The sequence below is a fragment of the Myotis nattereri genome, assembly GCF_964212035.1.
Source record: "Myotis nattereri genome assembly, chromosome: X".
In the NCBI taxonomy this organism is placed as follows: Eukaryota; Metazoa; Chordata; class Mammalia; order Chiroptera; family Vespertilionidae; genus Myotis; species Myotis nattereri.
The window spans coordinates 43,841,612-43,864,040 of NC_138078.1; the positions used below are offsets into that span (position 1 = coordinate 43,841,612).

General features: G+C 37.8%; 1 protein-coding gene across 1 annotated transcript in view; it reads left to right on the forward strand.

Annotated features, from left to right (window-relative positions):
- The window catches only part of ZDHHC15 (zDHHC palmitoyltransferase 15), a 404,696-nt gene that overhangs the window by 194,192 nt on the left and 188,075 nt on the right, over nt 1-22,429 (forward strand). The window contains exons 5-9 of the mRNA XM_081080817.1: nt 9,756-9,825; nt 11,746-11,778; nt 12,633-12,753; nt 17,290-17,422; nt 19,014-19,140. Of these exons, the coding sequence (XP_080936943.1) occupies nt 9,756-9,825; nt 11,746-11,778; nt 12,633-12,753; nt 17,290-17,422; nt 19,014-19,140 (484 nt within the window). The remainder of the gene's footprint in view (nt 1-9,755; nt 9,826-11,745; nt 11,779-12,632; nt 12,754-17,289; nt 17,423-19,013; nt 19,141-22,429) is intronic.

The window sequence follows — 22,429 nt, forward strand, 5'->3', positions numbered from 1 at the left end:
CATACAAGGGATCTCCCATTAGATTGTCAAATGATTTCTCAACAGAAACACATCAGGCCAGAAAAGAATGGACAGAAATTTACAAAGTGATGCAAAGCAAAGGACTGAATCCAAGAATACTCTATCCAGCAAGGCTATCATTCAAACTTGAAGGGGAAATAAGAAGCTTCACAGACAAAAAAAGGCTAAGGGAGTTTATCACCACCAAGCCAGCAATGCAAGGAATGCTAAAGGGACTGGTATAAAAAGAAGAAATAAAAAGCTCAGAAAGAAAACAGCCACACAAAAACAGAAATGGCTACAAACAAGTACCTTTCAATAATAACTTTAAATGTAAACGGACTAAATGCTCCAAACAAAAGACATCGAGTGGCTGAATGGATAAAAAAACATGACCCATACATCTGCTGTCTACAAGAAACCCACCTCATTAGAAGGGACTCACACAGACTGAAAGTGAAAGGATGGAAAAATATATTTCAGGCAAATGGAAAGGAAAAGAAAGCTGGGGTAGCAATACTTATATCGGACAAAATAGACCTCAAAGTGAAGGCCATAACAAGAGATAAGTAAGGCCACTTCATAATACTAAAAGGATCAATACAACAAGAAGATATAACTCTGGTAAACATATATTCACCCAATGCAGGAGCACCCAAATTCATAAAAAAGCTCCTGGAAGATATCAAAGGAGAGATCGACAACAATACAATCATAGTAGGGGACTTTAATACACCACTGACAACACTGGATAAGCCCTCTAGACAAACAATCAGCAAAGATACAGCAATCCTAAATGACTCACTAGATCAGATGGACTTAATAGACATCTTCAGAACACTTCACCCCAAAGCCAGGGAATATACATTCTACTCAAATGCTCATAAGACATATTCTAAAATAGACCATATATTGGGTCACAAGCAAAGTATCCACAAATTCAAGAAGATTGAAATCATAAAAAGCGTCTTCACAGACCATGATGCATAATATTAGAAATAAACTACAATGAAAACAACCCAAAATACTCAAACACCTGGAAGCTGAATAGCATGCTATTAAATATTGATTGGGTTACCAATGAAATCAAAGAAGAAATTCGAAACATCCTGGAAACTAATGACAATGAAAACACAACAATCCAAAACCTATGGGACACAATGAAAGCAGTCCTGAGAGGGAAGTTTATAGCTCTACAGGCCTATCTCAAAAAACAAGAAAAAATGGTAGTAAATCAGCTAACTCTACAACTCAAAGAATTAGAACGAGAGCAACAGGAAAACCACAGAGTGAGCAGAAGGAAGGAGATAATAAAGATTAGAGCAGAAATAAATGACATAGAGACCAAAAAAACAATACAGAAAATCAATGAAACCAAGAGCTGGTTCTTTGAAAGGATAAACAATATTGACAAACCTCTAGCCAGACTCACCAAGAAGCAAAGAGAGAGGACCCAAATAAACAAAATCAGAAACGGTAGAGGCGAAATAACAACAGACGCCAAAGAAATACAAATGATTGTAAAAAAATACTATGGACAGCTCTACTCCAACAAACTAGACAACCTGGAGGAAATGGACAAATTCCTAGAAAAATACAACATTCCAAACTCAATCAGGAAGAATCTAAAAATCTCAACAGGCCAATAACTATGGATGAAATTGAAGCAGTCATCAAAAAGCTTCCAGCAAACAAAAACCCAGGACCAGACGGCTTCACAGGGGAGTTTTACCAAACATTCAAGGAAGAACTAAAACCTATCCTCCTCAGACTACTACAAAAAATTCAAGAGGAAGGAACACTTCCAAGCTCATTCTATGAAGCCAGCATCACCCTAATACCAAAACCAGGTAAAGACAACACAATGAAAGAGAATTACAGGCCAATATCCCTCATGAACATAGATGCCAAAATCCTCAACAAAATCTTAGCAAATCGGATCCAGCAGTACATCAGAAAGATCATACACCATGACCAAGTAGGATTTATCCCAGGGATGCAAGGATGGTACAATATCCGCAAATCAATAAACGTGATACATCACATAAACAAATTGAAAGAAAAAAACCACATGGTCATATCAATTGATGCAGAAAAAGCATTTGACAAAATTCAACACCCATTTTTGATAAAAGCTCTCAGCAAGTTGGGAGTAGAAGGATCACACCTCAACATAATAAAAGCCATATATGACAGGCCCACAGCCAACATCATACTCAATGGACAAAAACTAACACCATTTCCCCTAAGAACAGGAACAAGACAGGGATGCCCCCTCTCTCCACTCCTGTTCAACATAGTACTGGAAGTGTTAGCCATTGCAATTCGGCAAGAAGAAGAAATAAAAGGCATCCAAATTGGAAAAGAGGAAGTAAAACTGTCCTTATTTGCAGACGACATGATATTATACGTGCAAAACCCTAGAGACTCCATCAAAAAGCTACTAGACTTAATATATGAATTTGGCAATGTAGCAGGATACAAAATTAACCCCAAGAAATCTGAGGCATTTCTATACACCAGTAGTGAACTTTCAGAAAGAGAGATTATAAAAACAATCCCGTTTACCATCGCACCAAAAAAATTAAGCTACCTAGGAATAAACTTAACTAAAGAGGTAAAAGACCTCTACTCAGAAAACTACAGGACGTTGAAAAAAGATATAGAGGAAGACATAAACAGATGGAAGAATATACCGTGTTCATGGATTGGTAGAATCAACATCATTAAAATGTCCATACTACCCAAAGCAATCTATAAATTCAACGCACTTCCCATTAAAATACCAACGGCATACTTCAGAGATCTAGAACGAACTCTCCAAAAATTCATCTGGTATAAAAAAAGACCCCAAATAGCTACAGCAATCCTGAAAAAGACCAAAGTAGGTGGGATCTCAATACCAGATATCAAGTTGTATTACAAAGCCACTGTTCTCAAAACTGCCTGGTACTGGCACAAGAATAGGCATATAGATCAATGGAATAGAATAGAGAGCCCAGAAATCGGCCCGAACCAATATGCTCAATTAATATTTGACAAAGGAGGCAAGAACATACAATGGAGCCAAGATAGTCTCTTCAATAAATGGTGTTGGGAAAATTGGACAGATATATGCAAGAAAATGAAACTAGACCACCAACTTACACCATACACAAAAATAAACTCAAAATGGATAAAGGAGTTAAATGTACGACAGGAAACCATAAAAATTCTAGAAGAATCCAAAGGCAACAAAATCTCAGACATATGCCGAAGCAATTTCTTCACTGATACAGCTCCTAGGGCACTTGAAACTAAAGAGAAAATGAACAAATGGGACTACATCAAAATAAAAAGCTTCTGCACAGCAAAAGAAACCATCAACAAAACAATGAGAAAACCCACTGTGTGGGAAAACATATTTGCCAATGTCATATCTGATAAGGGCCTAATCTCCAAAATTTATAAGGAACTCATACAACTCAACAAAAGGAAGATAAACAATCCAATCAAAAAATGGGCAAAGGACCTAAGTAGACACCTTTCAAAAGAGGACATCCAGAAAGCCAAGAGACATATGAAAACATGCTCAAAGTCACTAATCATCCGAGAGATGCAAATCAAAACAACAATGAGGTACCATCTCACACCTGTCGGACTGGCTATCATCAACAAATCAACAAACGACAAGTGCTGGAGAGGATGTGGAGTAAAAGGAACACTTGTGCAATGCTGGTGGGAATGCAGACTGGTGCAGCCACTATGGAAGACAGTATGGAGTTTCCTCAAAAAACTGAAAATGGAACTCCCATTTGACCCTGTGATCCCACTTCTAGGAATATATCCCAAGAAACCAGAAACACCAATCAGAATGGATATATGCACCCCTATGTTCATAGCAGCACAATTCACCATAGCTAAGATCTGGAAACAGCCTAAGTGCCCATCAGTAGATGAATGGATTAGAAAACCGTGGTACATCTACACGATGGAATACTATGCTGCTCTAAAACGGAAGGAACTCTTACCATTTGCAACGTTATCGATGGAACTGGAGAGCATTATGCTAAGTGAAATAAGCCAGTCAATGAAGGAAAAATACCACATGATCTCACTCATTCATGGATAATAGAGACCATTATAAACTTTTGAACAATAATAGATACAGAGGCAGAGCTGCCTCAAACAGATTGTCAAACTGCAGCGGGAAGGCCGGGGAGGGTTGGGGGGCAGGATGGGGTGGGTAAGAGATCAACTAAAGGACTTGTATGCATGCATATAAGCATAACCAGTGGACATAAGACATTGGGGGATAGGGGAGGCTAGGGGACTGTCTAGGGCGGGGGGATAAAATGGACACATATGTAATACCCTTTGTAATACTTTAAGCAATAAATTAAAAAAAATGCAAAAAAAAAATCTTAGATGAAAACGTAAGCAGTAACATCTCATACATCTCATGTGACTATATATTTATGGATACATCTCCTAGGGCAAAGGAAACTAAGGAGAAAATAAACAAATGGGACTACATGAAAATAAAAAGCTTCTGCACAGCAAAAGAAACCACCATCAAATTGAAAAGGGAACCCACTGAATGGGAAAACGTATTTGCCAATGATACATCTGATAAGGGATTTATATCCCAAATATATAAATTACTCATACAACTCAACAAAAAGAAGACAAGCAATCCAATTTTAAAAATGGTCAGAATACCTGAATAGACATTTCTCCAAAGAGAACATACTAATGGCCAAGAGACACATGAAAAAATGATCAAAGACACTGATCATCAGAGAGATGCAAATTAAGATGACAATGAGATATCACCTCACACCTGTCAGAATGGCTATCATCAGAAATATCAACAGACAACAAGTGCTAGCCAGGATGTGGAGAAAAGGGAGCACTAGTTCACTGCTGGTGGAAATGCAGATTGGTGCAGCCACTATGGACAGCAGTATGGAGTTTCCTTTAAAAGTTAAAAATGGAATTTCCATTTGACCCAGTGACCCCACTTATGGGAATATATCCTAAAAACCCCAAAACACTATCAGAAAGAATATATGCCCTCCTATGTTCATAGCAGCATTATTTTCAATAGCTAAGAATTGGAAACAGCCCAAGTTCCAATCAGTAGATGAATGGATAAAAAAGCTGTGGGACATTTACACTATGGAATACTATGCAGCTGTTAAAAATAGGGATCTCTTACCCTTTGGGACAGCATGGATGGATCTGGAGAATATTATGCTATGTGAAATAAGTCAAACTGAGGAAGAGAAATATCACATGATCTCACCTATTTGTGGAATCTAATGAACAAAAGGAATTTACCAACAAAATAAGACCTGAAGCAGGGAGGCATGGAACAGACTGACATACCTCGATGTGGGGTGGGGAGGGGGGATAAGAAGTGATAAACCAAAGAACTTATATACTTATATGCATAGCCCATGGACACGGGCAGTAGGTGGTGAAGACATAGGGGAGTGGGTAGGGGCTGGGAGAAGGAAGTGAAAGGAGGAGAAAATGGGAGATATCTGTAATACTATCAATAATACAAATGAATATTTTTAAAAAATAGAGAAAAAAAAAGGACAGAGGATCTGAACAGACACTTCTCCCAAGAAGACAAATGGCCAATGGATATGTGAAAAGATGCTCAACTTGGCTAGCTATTATAGAACTGCAAATCAAAACTACAATGACATACCACCTCACACTGGTTAGAATGCCTATTATCAATAAGGAAATTAATAACAAGTGTTGGAGAAGTAGTGGAGGAAAAGGAACCCTCATTCCCTGCTGAGGGAAATGTAAACTGGTACAGCCACTATGGAAAAGAGTATGGAGGTTCCTCAAAAAGTAAAAATGGAGTTACCTTTTGATCCAACAAACCTCTCCTGGGTACCTACCCGCAAAATTTGAAAACATTTATTCGCAAAAATATATACCCAAATATGTTCATTACAGCATTATTCATGGTGGCCAAGACACAGAAACAACTAAAGTGTCCTTCAATAGATGATTGGATAAAGAAGATGTGGTACGTATATGCCATGGAATATTTCTCATCCATAAGAAAATATAAAATACTGCCACTTGAGACAACATGGATGGAGGTTGAGAATATCGTACTAAGTGAAATAAGTCAGTCAAATAAAGCTAAGAACCATATGATTTCATTCATATGTGGGATATAACTGAAATTCAGAGACACAGAGAACAGTATGCTCATTACCAGAGGGAAGGAGGTTGTGGGGAGTAAAGGGGGCCAAATACCTGGTGATAGAAGGTGATATGACTTTGGGGTTGGGCACACAATGCAATATACAGATCATGTATCATAGAAATGTATACTTGAAACCTATATAATCTCATTAACCTATATCACCCCATAAAATGTCATTGAAAATAAAATTTTAAAAATATGCTGAAAGAGTCAAACAAGCAAGTACCCTTCTTTTTTGCCTTAATTGTATCAAACTTTGATCACTACCCATTATTGGAAATGAACACATACTGTGCTGAATTAGAAGTTTAGTATGTTGAATCAGTTGTGTGTGTTTAGTGTACACTTTTGATGAAATTATTATATTAGCTCAAATTATTTATAACTTTAATTGTTACACTTAATGTCATTAAACACAGTCATACTCTATCAATAAATACAGAGAAAATGAGCAGGAAAAGAAAATGCCTTTTCGAAAAGACATATGCAACCTTACGTCTATTGCAGCATTATTTACTCCTAGGGGCCCAGTGCACAAATTCATGCACCTTAAAAGGAACTTTGTGCCACAAGGCTGCGGTGGGCACGGGGATGGGTCTTGGCCCATCCTCCAAGCCCCTGCCTGGCACCTTTCACTGCGGCCCCCGGTCCCCTGTCTGTTGGCAGCTTTGCTCCCATTGCTGCCACTCCCACCTGCTGATGGCACAAAGCGATTAGGACTGGTGCCAGCAGCTGGTGCAAGTGGAAGCTGCTGCCCCAGTTGCCCCTCAGAGCAAGGGGAGGTGGAGAAGCCTCAGGGGCGATCGGGGCTGGTAGCCACCACTCACACCCACTGATGGTGTCAAGTGATCGGCACTGGTGCCAGTCACCAGCAGTGGGTGTGAGCAGTGGCTGCAGTGCTGGCAGCGGGTGCAAGTGGGGCCGGTGCTGGCAGTGGTGTGATTGGCATCTCTGGCATCAGCAGTGGGTGCAAGCAGGGCCATTGCTGGCAGCGGGTGAGAGAGGTGGCTGCTGGCCCCAATCACCCCTCAGGAGCAGGGGGAGGTGGAGAAGCCCTGAGAACAACCAGGGCCTGCAACTGCCACTCGCACCCGTACCCACTGGTGGCGCCGAGCAATCAGGGCCAGTGCCAGGTGCCTGCAGCAGGTGCAAGTGATGGCTCTGGCACCAGCAGCAGGTGTGAGCACCAGGCGTGGCTGCGGCATGCGGGGGCAAAGAATTTTCAGTAACCACTAGATGATTGCCCTGATGACTGGCGCCCCACCTTGGTCTGGCGCCCCGATTCACCTACTCTACCATCCCTCTGTGGCCAATGTCCATCATATTCCATGCTCTGCCGCCTGCTGCCAATGCCTGCCATGTTCTGCGCATGCCCCCTGGTGGTCAGCACACATCATAGCGACTGGTTGTTCAGTTGTTTGGTTGTTCTACCATTCTATTTGCATATTAGGGTTTTATATATATAGATAGCAAAGATATGGAAGCAACCTACATGTCCATCAGTAGATGAGTGGATAAAGAATATATGGTATATTTGTATAATGGAATATAACTCAGCCATAAAAATGAAATCTTACCATTTGCAACAACATGGATGGATATAAAGGGTATTCTGCTAAGTGAAATAAGGCATACAAAGAAAGACAAATACCATATGATTTCATTTATATGTGGAATCTAAAAACAATAAACAAACAAAATAGAAATAAACTTATAGATACAGACTATATTTTGATGTTCGTCAGATAGAAGGGTAATTTGGGGTGATGGGAGAAGAAGGGGGAGGGATTAAGTTGTGCAAATTGGTTCCAGGCCGGTGTGTTGACCTGTGAACCAGGAGGTCATGGTTTGATTTCCAGTCAGGGCACATGCCTGAGTTGTGGACTGGATCCCCAGTGGAGGGCATGCAGGAGGCAGCCGATCAATGATTCCCTCTCACTTGTTTCCATCTCTTTCCCTCCCCCTTCCTCTCTGAAATCAAGAAAAATATATTTAAAAAATTGAAAAAAACATGCAAATTCACTGTTACAAAATAGTCATGGTGTTGTAAAGTACATCACATGGGATATAGTCAATTATCCTATATAATAAAAGGCTAATATGCAAGTAGACCAAATGGCAGAACAACCGGTTGCGATGATGTGCACTGACTACCAGGGGGCAGACGCTAATGCAGGGGGAGCGTAGCTCAGCCAGAAGTCGGGCTCACCTCTCCCGCCTCTGTGGCAGGGTTAAAGACCCCTCGGGGGTTGTCTGCCTGCAGGCTTAGGCTTGCTCCCCCGGGCTGTGAGAGGGTGCAGGCTGGGCTGAGGGCCCCCCCCTACCAGTGCATGAATGTCATGCACCAGGTCTCTAGTATTGCAATAACTATGTATGGTTTCAGCTAGGTACTAGAATTATCTAGGTAATTCCTTTGTAAGGTATATAAATATCTGATAACTATGGTGTACACCTGAAACAAATATAATATGGTATGTTAACTATAATTGAAAAAAAAGTTTAAAAAGAAAATGCCTTTTATTTAAGGGAAATAAGAAAGGAAGGAGGAAAGGAAGAAATGATTTTGATATGGGAGTTACAGAGTGAAGAGAACACTAAACTATGGGGTCAGAAAACTTGTACTGGTCACAGCCCTGCCACTTACTCATTGTGTGGCCTTGTATAATTCACTTGGTTTGACTCAGGTCTTTACTTCCTTTATCTATGAAATAGTCACTTGAACTATTTTTCTACAATGTCTCTTCTATTTCCCAAATAGTTATTCTAAGAACCACTATATTTTCTATGCTTTAGGAATTTTATCTACCTCATAAAATAATAAAATGTCTGAAAACAGAAGATAAAATATGAATCCTAGTTTTCAGATACGAGAGTTAAAGTAAACAGAGGCTAAATAATTTTCCCAAGATCACTCAAACAGTTGACAGTATAGGTTGTCATGTAACACAACATCTTATGATTAGGTATTGTGTCTAATCCTATGATATGAAAACTTTCCCCCCTTACCTTCATTCTCAAAAAGGTACTTTCAAGATTGATACAATAGGGCACAATTTCTCTCTCTCTTAAGTATGCTTGAGCCCTTCCCCACCCCCTACTTTCTCCAGGGCACCCTTTCTCTCTCTCTCTCTCTCTCTCTCTCTCTCTCTCTCTCTCTCTCTTTCTCTCCATCCCCCCTTTTCTTCCCTGTGCATACCTTTGTGCACACTCTCTCTCCTAATCTCCAAAGGACCTTCTTTTGCCTCTGTATCTTGTTTCCTGAGCCCGTGCAGCCCAGCTGGCTCACCTTTCTTACTTCTGTGACTTTCTAAATGAACTTTTGTTTGTATTTGGAAAAAAAAAAGATTGATACAACAGGAAAAAAACATACATACTACAATTCTCTTATGCAATTTGCCATTTGCTTGATAACTTGAAATGAGTTTGACTACTTGTAATCAATGTATATATATAGCAAGCCATTCAGATAAGCTAGGAAGATAGATGGTATCACATTGAGCTCTAATCAGTGCTAACCATCTTATTTTTCCTATAGCTGTAAGATTCTGTGACCAGTGCCATTTGATCAAGCCAGATCGCTGCCACCACTGCTCTGTCTGTGCTATGTAAGTGACAGCTATATTTTCCCTGGACCAAGCTTTGCAATTGATGGTTGCTAAGACAACAATGTGACTGTTCTTAACATGTAACCATTCCTAGATAAGAGCATTTCCTTTCAATTATAATGAGCACATGCCAAACACACTCATAGGGATGATAATTCAAACTATTCTAAAGATAGGAAAGAAAAATAAAGTCTCATTTTAAAAATAAACATTTTAGCCCTACCTAGTTTGGCTCAGTGAATAGAGCATTGGCTTTCAGACAGAAGGGTCCCAGGTTTGATTCTGGTGAAGGGCACATACCTCAGTTGCAGGCTCAACTTGGGAGGCAACCAATTGATGTGTCTCTCTCACATTGATGTTTCTCTTTCTCTGTCTCTCCACCTCCTGTCACTCTCTCTAAAACTCAATGGGAAAATATCATCAGGTGAGGATTAAAAAATAATAATAAATAAACATTTTATTTTAGAACAGTTTTAGATGAATAGGATTATTCTATATAATAAAAGGCTAATATGAAAATTGACCAAACGGCAGAACAACCAGTTACTATGATGTGCACTGACCACTAGGGGCCAGACCGTCAATGCAGGAGCTGCCCCATGGTGGTCAGAAGCAGGGCAGTGCTAAGGACCCCTTGGGGCCTGGCAGGTGGACATCCCCTGAGGGGTCCCGGACTGTGACAGGGCACAGGCCAGGCTGAAGGGACCCCCCCCCCTTCCCATTGCACAAATGTCATACACCAGACCTCTAGTTGTAAAGATAATTCTCATAAGTCTCACACAGTTTCCCTATTATTAACAACTTATATTAATATGATAAATTTGTTACAATTAATGAACAAATATTTATACATTATTTTGCACTTAAATCCATACTCTATTCAGATTTCCCTTAATGTTCTTTTTCTGTTCCAAGATTCCATTCAGGACACCATATTACATTTATTTGCCATGTCTCCTAATGCTCCTCTTAGATGTGATACTTTCTCAGAATGTACTTTCTTTTATGTAACCTTAACAGCTTTTAGGATTGTCAGGTATTTTGTAGAATATATTTCAGCTGAAATTTTTCTGATATTTTTCTTTAGATTAGACTTGGGTAGTGTGTTTTGGGGAGGAAAACCATAGAGGTAAAGTACCATGCTTATTATATCATACCTAGGGTACATAATATAAACATGACATCATTGTAATGTTAGTCTTGATCATCTGGGTGAGGTAGTGTTTGTCAGATTTCTCAATTATCAAGTTACTCTTGCCCAGCCAGTGTGGTTCAGTGGTTGAGCATGACCTATATACTAGGATGTCATGATTCGATTCTGGTCAGGGCACATGCCCAGGTTGCAGGTTCAATCCCCAGTAGGGAGGAAGCTGATCAATGATTCTCTCTCATCACTGATGCTTCATTCTCTTTACATTTTGTATTATAACTCAGTACTACATTGTTTTGTTACTCTAATTGTTCCAGCTTTGTAAAACCACACTTTTATGTTAATTAGGTATCATCTTCATATCTTTCTTCTTGGGTGCTTATTCCACTTGTATTTATCTTACCCTTGATTCAAACACAGATGTAGCCATATAGTTTCTTCCGTAGTTTTAATTAACTATATATTGAGCAAAATGAAGGGCAATATCCTAGACCTATTCTCTGTATCAATATCCTAGATTTCCCAACCACTTTTATAGATTGGACTTTTAGGCATGCAACTTGTTGCCAGCATGATCCTATAAATTGTTGTGCTTGGCTAATACAAGGAATAACTGAGAACACAATAGTCTTAGTGTAGCTATAATGGAAATCTAGGAATGAGTGTACTGGTACCATGTAAAAATACTGGTGAGAAATTGACTTAAATTATGAGATTTTGCTTCATTTCCATAGCCCTACTTATCACACTATATTTTGCTCCCTTTTTAGGTGTGTTTTAAAAATGGACCATCACTGCCCTTGGTAAGGCCCTTTTATTTTATTCTTTCCTCCAAAAAGAGTCTCTTAATATGCCTACTTTAGTAAGCACAGTTGTAACATGCCTGTTTCTGCTATTCACTGAGCTCTTATTTGTGTGAGGGACAGGGGGCTTAACATTCTAAAGCAAGAATAAATATACCATAAAAAGTATGGTGGTGATTTCTTGGGGTCACAGAGCTAATGGTCTCTTGTCGATTAGCTTTAACAATTAGTCATAGTAATGGAATAAAGCACAAATAGTTCTTCCTTTTGACATTATACAATCAGTTTTTGTTTTTGTTTTGTGTTTGTTTGTTTTTTGCTGTCTTGATGTTTACTTGGCTCTTAACAAGTAGGCTACTGTTTAACTGAGTAAACAATGTTACATTTTACACATTTTGCCTTTGGCCCGCCTAGTCAGCCAATAACCAAATTAAAATACTGTAAATTGTTAGCATCAGCAATTCTCCAAATTTTCGGTCTGATCTAGAGAACCAGTCTGAAATCATCTAACTACAAAGAGAACATGCCACACTGTACTAAATGTAGCTGCTGAGATTTTAATAGGTTTTCAGCATGCAAGATCTAGGTTTGATTGGGTGTGTCAGGAACCAGTTCAGAACAATTAGATTGGCCAGGTGTCTCTGTCCCTGTGGATGAAAGGAATAACAAGTGTGATGTTAACTTGCTTTTCTAGTTTGTTCCTCTTATGGGAATTTTATTTCTGTTGAATTTCTACACAACACATAATGAAACAGTAGGAGCAACATACTTCCATTGCTTAATTCACTTATGTATCAGTGTGCTCTCAATAAATGGGTACTGATTTCAAATTAGTTTTTCTTTTCTTTTTTTAGGGTTAATAATTGCATTGGATTTTCCAACTATAAATTCTTCCTTCAGTTCTTAGGTTATTCTGTTCTCTACTGCCTGTACATTGCTACAACGGTCTTCAGCTATTTCATCAAATACTGGAGAGTAAGTTAAAAAATCCTGAATTCCCTGACCCCCCCCAAAAAAATAACCACACAAACACACACATACTCCAGTCTGTGACATTGTTTGCCTTATTTTTTAATACATTTTGAAATAACTAATATGGAAATAACCATAAGGGAAAGCACCAAAAGCAAGTTTCCCTTGTTGAATATTCTGAGATTCAGGAGCTGTTATTTAAATATTCCTATTTAAAAAGTTCCTGTCGGCCTAACTGGTTTGGCTCAGTGGATAGAGCGTCGGCCTGTGGACTGAGAGGTCCCAGGTTCGATTCCAGTCAAGGGCATGTACCTTGGTTGTGGTCACGTCCCCAGTAGGGGGTGTGCAGGAGGCAGCTGATCGATGTTTCTCTCCCATCAGTGTTTCTAACTATCCCTCTCCCTTCCTCTCTATAGAAAATCAATAAAATATACTAAAAATAAATAAATAAAAAGTTCCTGTCATATATGAGAATATTTTTAAGGCCTTCTAGAACCTAACCTCTTGATTCTTACTAATTCTTTACAATATACATCTCTTGTCAAGCTTTAAAAAGTCACATGTTACCAATTATAGACTTGACAAATGTTGAAACAAATTCTACATCCTTACATTCCTAAGAAAAAGCTTAACAAAGTACTCCCTCATTGTTAGAAAAATACTTTATAATTCCTTGTTCAAAGGAGAGTTGCAAAATTCCTACAGGGAAAGAAAGATACATTAACTTATCTTTACATATTACCAAAATGAAATGAGGAGTCTTATTTGAACTTTGTATAACAAACACTGGGATTCTAATACTGGCTCTGTTAGCTGCTTTATAGGCTCATTAACAAAATCAAGTGAAACAGTTGTTGGAAGTACTCTGCCTTTCAAAATATGATTCTGATAATTATAATGAAATCTAAAGAAATCCTACTTACATCTTTCTTCTACTTGAAGATATCCATCATAGCCCGTCTATTTCCAAAATACTTGAATGTAGATTTTCAGTTTACATATGTGTACCGGTTCTGGCAGCAATATAATGAAATATTTTGTTTTGTTTCATGCCAATGGACTCCGGAAGACATTACCTCCATACAACTCTAGTATAATTACTAAGATATCATAACATTCCATAAAGAGGATTGTCCAACCTGAACCTTAATAACAAAAGACAGATGTAGGCAGAGCTACTAGTTATTATTTTAGGAATTGCACAAGAGCCTGTACAACAAGAATATCTTACCTCAAGCAGAGAGGTAAAGCAGCAGGGAAAAAACATGAATCCTGTGACCAGAATATGGATTATAATAAACTGGGGGGTTGGGGGGGGAGAGAAAGGCACAGCAGTGAGACTCTAGGTAGCTGAGAAGATTTTAATTGTTAAATAGTGATTCACCCCTAGTAGTGTAGAAAATTATAGTGATATGTGCTTTCCACTCCTCCTTCCACTTGCTTAATCAATTCAGATATTTAATAATATTAATAATCAGAAATAATATAATGGATATAAAATTCTTCAACTCAGAGATACAAAAATATAAACAGAAATGAAGTTTTCTCATCAATTTTGTATTTTCCCCAAATATAAAATGCTTCACCATCTTGGTATTTCTTCATTGGTCCCTTTCCACAACACAGGATCTCCTATCAATTTGTCAGGTTTCTATGATATGTTTGGCATTTTATTCATACACTATGCTACTACCCTGAAAGTAAAGAAAATAACTGCATCCAATTCATTAGGCAAAATTTCAGCCTTGGTCTTCACTACTGGCTTTACTTGGCTCTTAAAACAGTAGGCTACTCTTTAACTGAGTAAACAATGTTACATTTTACACATTTTGCATTTGGCCCTCCTAGTCAGCCAATAATCAAATTAAAAAATGTCAGCCAGGTGCCATATGCTTTTTTTTTTTAACTCTTGAAAGTTAATAGTTGGACATGAATCAATCACCAGAAATATGTCAGTATTCACAAGCAACATCAGTGATGAACATAGACTTGTCCTTTCCTATGCCCTTGTTTCTTCTCTACAATATACTAGCTTCTGCCTGACATATGCGAGAGAGGCGATTAAACTTATTTTGTCTTGCCCTCATAATGAAAAAGACATTCAAATAAATCATTCTTTTCAGTTTCTCCAGCTAGAGAGCACTTTGATGTGGGCTAGGGATGGCTTTCTCAGTGTAAATTGAGTCTCCCTTAAAATGAAATGTAAACACTGCCATTTATTATTTTTTCTTTATTTATTTTTTCCATCACCATTTAGCCCCTCTATACCCTCTTTTGCCTCCATCCACCCCTCTTCCCCCCACAATCACCATACCACCCTGAAAACTTATCTGACATTTATTTTAAAAGCTATGTATCAAGAAAGCTAGCTGTGCTCCTAAGAACAGCAACATCTATTTGTATGGTACTTTACTATTTTCAAAGCACTTTTATATCTAGTATGTCATTTTATCCTCACCACAGCCTTGTGAAGTAGACAAAGCAGGAATTGTTAGTCTCATTTAAAGATGATAAAACTGTGGCTCATAGTGGTTAGGTGACATGTTCTGGATTATCCAGTTTATAAATTTCAAAATCAGTATTGAATCTGACTCAAAGCCTATTGACCTTAAACATGGTACCATGTCGTACTGTCCATTATAGTCCTGCTGTGGAAAAGCTCTAGCACATTCAGAATGAAGAATTCAGAAGACCATCACATTTGTCTCTCCCATTAATATTAACTTAAAGAGTAGCTGCTTTGTTAGGAAAAATTAGTAACTTACATCTCCCATTTTGGGCCATGAATCTCCTCGTAGAGGCTATGAATTATTTTAGAACCAAGAAAATAAGTATTATTCCACTAGTATTCCCCTGAAATGTTTCTGGTGGTTGAGTAATTTAGCTTGGTTATCTTCTGAGAAGTTAATTTTGAACATAGGGCCATCATCTTCTAACAAAAAAAAGTTAAGTATTAAGTACTTTATCAAGAGACAATACAGTAGATAGGATTTGGAAGACACAAGAGAGTCCTGTAAGAGTACTTAGAGCAGGGAAAGATTTTCAGCTATGCTATCCAGGGTGTGAACTGACTTTATATTACTCCCTCTTGCACAGTTATTTATTTCCCATTTAAACATAAAAGATAAGAATGAAAATAAATGAGTTTTAAAAACTTTAAAAAACATATTAAAAAAATAGAGATGTGAAATAAAAACCCAGCCAGGTAAAAACCCCTACAAACTGATATATTTGTTTCCTATAAATTCAAAACAAAACAAACAAAAAACAATCAAATTCAGTTTGGATGCTTAGGCCAAGAAGAATCATTTCAAAAGGGAGAAAATTTTATGCCATTTTCACCCAGCCCACCTCTCATATGGAAGCATCTCACTGGCTTACTTCCCCTTATCTTTAGCCTTCAAACACACACAGGAAGATTTCCAATATTTCTTCACATCAAAATGAATAAAAATCTCCTCTAAGAGAAGAAGTAAATTGGTACTACCTAAATTTGCCAAGTTTTCCCCAGCCTTAACTTTCTTCTTCTAAGCTAGAGTAGAACCAGATCCTAATGTAAGGTCCACTTTGAGAATTAGCTTTAACTTTATCACTTGAGATCATTTGTAAATATTTCAAAATAATTCATCAAGCCAAAACATTGATCAGCAAGAAAAGGAAGGGATAAAGGAAAGTCATTACCACAACTGCTCACTCAAAAATTGAAATTTTTTCTAAGATTATCTATAGAAGACAAAATGTTATGAGCTGTGCATGCTATAGAACTTTAAAAAATTCATTTTGGTTTAGGGCTGCATATTTTTAAAAAACTGGTGCCACATGGAGGATAAGATGTCCCAGCTAACTAGAAAAATATTTAGCTACCTGCTTTTAAATTATCCTGTCAAATCTGCTTAATTTTACAGTCTAAACAGTAATTTTACAGGATGTAATATATCAGCACATTGTACTTCAGATATAAAAAACAAACAAACACGCACAACCAGACAAAATTTGTAGTAGCTTTAAAATCAGTTCATGACTTATGAGCAGAACATTTTAAAAATTCTACCTATGTGTTTTAACTTCCTACATATATCATAATGACATTTTAAACACACATATGCACCCAAGAAAATATGACATATAAAGTATTTCAGAGTAACCCACCTTGAGATAAGAGGATGAACCATATGATCTCAAAATTACCTCTAGTTAGTGATTCATGATTTAGAAACTAATTTTAAAACTAAGACATTGCATACCAATTAAGGACTAAGTATACTCTTTAAAAATTATCTTTTTCTAATTGGTACATTATATGCTATATTTTAGAGTGACCTGCACTTAAGCAAGAATCCATGTTAGGCTTTGTAAGCTGAAAGCATATCTATAAGAAGCATGGTCATCAAAAGAAAAAAATTTTTTTACAAATTTTACAAAATCTACTTTTTAATTACAGCTAGACATTTTAAACATAAGAAAAATTACTAATCTTTATAGAAAAACTAAACCCTTACAACTTTAATTTTTCTTTTCTGTTTATTATTTCTTTTCTAGGGGGAATTACCCAGTGTTCGCTCTAAGTTCCATGTCCTTTTTCTCCTATTTGTGGCCTGCATGTTTTTTGTCAGCCTTGTGATTCTCTTTGGTTACCATTGTTGGCTTGTCAGCAGAAACAAAACCACCTTAGGTAAGACGGGATATTAAGATTACAAAAAAAGTATTAATGTATATCACAGTGACCTGTGGATTATTCCCAAGAAAGAGAAAAACTTCCAGTGAAGCATTTTAACTGCAGTGACATTCATTTCCCCCTGTTGAGATAAATGCAAACAAGTTTTACCAAACAGGAGAGCCATGGTGAATGAAGCTTACATAGGGAAGAGAACATTAGTGAAAGAAACCTCACACAAAACCAAAAATGACCATTGTTCTTTATAGTTTATTTTGGGTTATAGCTCTCTCAATTTACAGCTTGAATTTTTTATGTGTTCACATGAAGAAATGAAGGAAAGAATCAGTACAGAAGGGAATACCAGAAGTTGGAGGTAAAGTCAATAAAAATAGAAGAATATAACTTAATTAGCACATCCAAAAGTAGAGTCCTAAGAAAGAACTCAAGCCAAAAAAAAAAAATTGAATATCTACAATCATCAAGGAGCTGTGTAGGGACTGTGTGTGTGAGATGAACACATTGAACAAGTGAGTTTCTAGAAAATGAATATAGTAAATTAACTTTTTTCTGTCTATTATTCTATACTCTGGTTTGTTGTTTGAAGAACTATATTTCTGATTGATTCCAGTGCAACAATTTTTTTTATCTATGGTGAGAGAAATATTTACATTGTATGCAAATCAATTCATGACAAGTGAAGAGAAAGTGTCAAAATGTTGAATGGTTAGCTAAAATAGATTTGAAGAAAGTTTAGTACAAAGTCAATTATACTTTTTAAACTCATTTGTTAATTACACTAACAGGAAAGAAGGTATTTGCACTCATTTTCCAAACCAAATATATATGTAGCACTTAGTTGCTAGGGTGGTAGATTAGCACTTTTGGCTTAGACATGCTGCAAATTAGAAAAGAATTAAAAGCTTCATGATAAAAGAGTCTGAAAACAAAGAACAAATCGGAAATGCCCAGATGCAGTCAGAGCCCATCAGTAAAAGTATTTGTTTAATGGAATAAATGTGTTTAAATATAATACGCACTAATATGGTTAAATTTCTCTTAGCCTTTAAGTCTGATTATAGTTTACCCATTCACATTTTTTTTCTGGAGTAGAATTCAGCTTACATTGTGAGCTTCAGTGTGAACATCTTCATTTCTGAAATGTTTCAAAACCAAATCAATGTTATTACTATCTCTTTATGTTATTGTTTTGGTCCCAGTTCTAAAGATGGAGATTGTTTGGCTGTTGTTGCCAATAAAATTTAAATAAAGTGCTGTTAAATCTATTATCTCACTCCTTACATGCAGCACGACAAAATTATATTATGCTCATGGCTACTTAATTTTTCTACCATTATTCATTTTTTCTGCCTTTTTTTAAATAAAAGAGAGTACCAATTCTTTGTGTTTAATAACAAACTTACTTTGTGTTAAGTGGTTAAAATAGTTTTTACTAAGTAAATAAGAATGAAAGGCCTATGCTACCACAGCAGAAAGGTATCATAAAACCAAGTCTCATTGATGGAGAACTGTAAAATCATGACTTTCCTGAAATTTTTTTTTCCTTTTGTCTTCTTCCTCTTTTATTCAACTCCCCTACATGCCCCAGAGGCCTTCTGTACTCCAGTGTTTATAAGTGGTCCAAAGAAAAATGGGTTCAACCTTGGCTTCATCAAAAATATCCAGCAGGTGTTTGGAGACAACAAGAAGTTCTGGTTAATACCTATTGGGTCCAGGTAGGTAATTATTACCACTGAAATAAGTTGATGCTGGACCATACCTTGAAGTAACAGATTCAATTTTTATTGTAAAATGCAACAGATATCAGTTCAATATAAAATTTTATCCCCTAAGTTTTTTATTTCTAAGTTAGCAAAGACAAATCATGAGGTAAGGGTATGATAAAATAGGCATTTTCATGCCATTTTCTTTTTGTGACAGTGTAAACTGGTACCATTCTTTTATAAATTAATTTGGTAATATGTACTTTAAAATCCTAAGAATCTACAAAGCCATTGTCCTAATAATTCCATTTCTGAGAATCTATTATAAAGACAGAGACAAACTAGATACAAAAATGTTAGTCACAGCAATAATTAGGATACAACTTAAAGCCTGGCAATATGAGAAAAAGAAATAGTAATGGTTATTAAGACTATGTCACAATAAGGGAAAATGCTTATTATATTTTAAGTGAAAAAATGTAGAATTCAAAATGGTATGTACACTGTAATATTTCAGTGAGATATGATTCACTTGTGTTAACTTGAAAGCAACCTGAATAGTGAAGAAACACATTTTTATTTATTATAGAGCACTATAATATTTATTTTAAAGCTGACATTTAAAAATAAATCTGAAAAATGAAAATATATACAAATAGGACTTCTAGTCAATATAGAACAGTAAGTAAATGCTGTGCTATTCTCCTCCCATGACTACATCAAAATTACAACTAAATTATAGAACAATCACCCTGGAGATAATCTGAAAACTAGTTGAATGGAACTTCTGTAAATAAGAATACAAAGAAAAAGCCACATCAAGACTGGTAGGAGGGGTGAAGACTGGAAACAGGCTGATCCCACAACCATGTAAAGAATTGGGAGGGGTATCTCAGCTGTGGAGGTTCCCCCTGAGGAGCAGTAGGTCTCAGACCCACACTGTGAACCCTGGCTCAGTACACAAGTGCTGGGAAGTGGAGTCCCCACAATGTCTGGCTGTGAAAATCAGTGGGGATCCTGTCTGGGTGGGATGGAGGGTTGCTATAGACCCAGGCATCTTCTTAAAGGGCCTGAGTCAAACTCACTCAATCACAAAAACTCATCCTAAGCTTGAGCAAAGAGATAGCAGCTCAAAATGTACCAGGGACCTATAGGGATAAACTGAATTGTGTGGCTTCAAGGCAAGAGCTTGAAGGCCAGCCACTATTGTTCCTTTGTTGAGTCCTCTCCCCACACTGCCTGCAGTTGCAATCAAGCACCAAATCAGAATCTGCATTAACCTAGTGAATACCCCTGGTCCAACCTAGTGACTCCTTGGGACCCCACCCCATCCAACTCCAGCACCATCCAAATCTCTTTCAGCACTTGTTTCTTATAAGCAAAGGACTATGGTCCATGCTTAAGACTTTCTTAAAAACTCTCAAAGCTCCACAAGCCCCAGGCAGGTGACAGCTGGCCTCTGTGTGACTGGTGCCTCTTGCTGAGTGTTCTAAGGCCTACAACTGGTGTCAGCTGGCCTAGGTTAGTAGTGTGGCATCTCTCATGTGACTCTGGGCACAGTATAGGCAACTACCAATCAAGCATCACTTTGTAGTTTCTAACAGGTGGCCCTAGGGCGTGCACAGGTAGAGGCTGAACTGGGCTTGCACCAGAGCCCCTCAAAAGAAGCCACAGAGCAAACATACCCAGTGACCATGTTCAGATCACAAAAGAACATCACCAAATTGGCTTCACAAACAGTATACACAAAGGGTGGTCTCAGCAGTTACTAGAGCACCAATGGGGTAAACCCTGCTGTGTGGGGTCAGCCCACACACAACAGCTCATACACTGTGATGCGGGCCAAGCCTCATAGCTAGTCAGCCTTAGGGTCAACCACACCTATTATTGTAGCTATATCATTCTTCATTTCTTCTTGATTCTTATTCATCATGTATTTCTCCTTCAGCTCCTTGTAATTCTCATTGTGTTGCTTGTAATTCTCAGTCAGATGTTTGAGCATCCTTATAACCATTACTCTGAATTCCTTCTCTGACAAATTACTTGCCTCCATTTCATTTAGTTCCTTTTCTGGTGATTTCCATAATCCGGACACATCCACAACAGCTTGCACGACAAATTTGGGGCTGAACCACGTAGTCATACAATCTATGAGGAGACTCCATCCATGAACGGTACAATAATATTCAAGTCCCAACTACATTAGGATAGCCAACAGCACTCAGGGCTCAACAACAATAGGAGGGCACACACAACCCACACAAAAAATACCCCAGGAGTACCTGACTCAAGTGACCAAGGAGATTACACCACTGGGGTCCACAGGGCACATACTACAGAAGATCACTCTGCCAAGACTGGGAGATGTATCAAATCTACCTCATACATAGAAAGAAACCCAGAGAAGGATCCAAAATGAGGAGAAACAAACTAATCCCAAATGCAAGAGCAGGAGCAATCTTCAGGAAAAAAACTAAATGAAATGGTGGCAAGCAATTTATCAGATACAGAGTTTAAAATATGGGTTATAAGGATATTTAAGGAACTAAGGCTAAGAATAAATTATCTCATTGAAAATATGAACATAGAGAAAGGAAATATATTTAAAAACCATAACAAACCATTAAAAATAAGTCAGAAATGAAGACTGCAATATCTGGAATAAAGAATAAACCAGAGCCCTAACCTGTTTGGCTCAGTGGATAGAGCGTCAGTCTGCAGACTGAAGGGTCCCAGGTTCGATTCTGGTCAAGGTCATGTACCTTGCTTGAGGGCACATCCCCATTGGGGAGTGTGCAGGAGGCAGCTGATCGATGTTTCTCTCTCATTGATGTTTCTAACTCTCTATTCCTCTCCCTTCCTCTCTGTAAAAAAAAATCAATAAAATATACTTAAAAAAATTAATCAGAGAAGCAAGATGGCGGTATAGGTAAATGCTGGTACTAGCACCTCCCACAACCACAGCAAAATTACAACTAAAATGAAGAACAACCATCATTCAGAACTGCTTGAAATCTGGATGAATGGAAGTTCTACAACTAGAGAAGTAAAGAACAGAACACATCAAGTCTGGTAGGAGGGTTGGAGGCATGGAATGGGCTGATCAGATACCCACCTGTGGTGAGTTTTAAAATCAGGAGTGATATATCCAGTTCAGAGGCCTCCCATGAGAAGTAAGGGGTGTAAGCCCCACACCAGACACCCAACCCAGGGTTTCAGAGCTCGAAAGAGAAGTCCCCATAACTTCAGGCTGTAAAAACCATTGGGGATTATGGCTGAGTGACAAGGTGGCTGCTGGAGT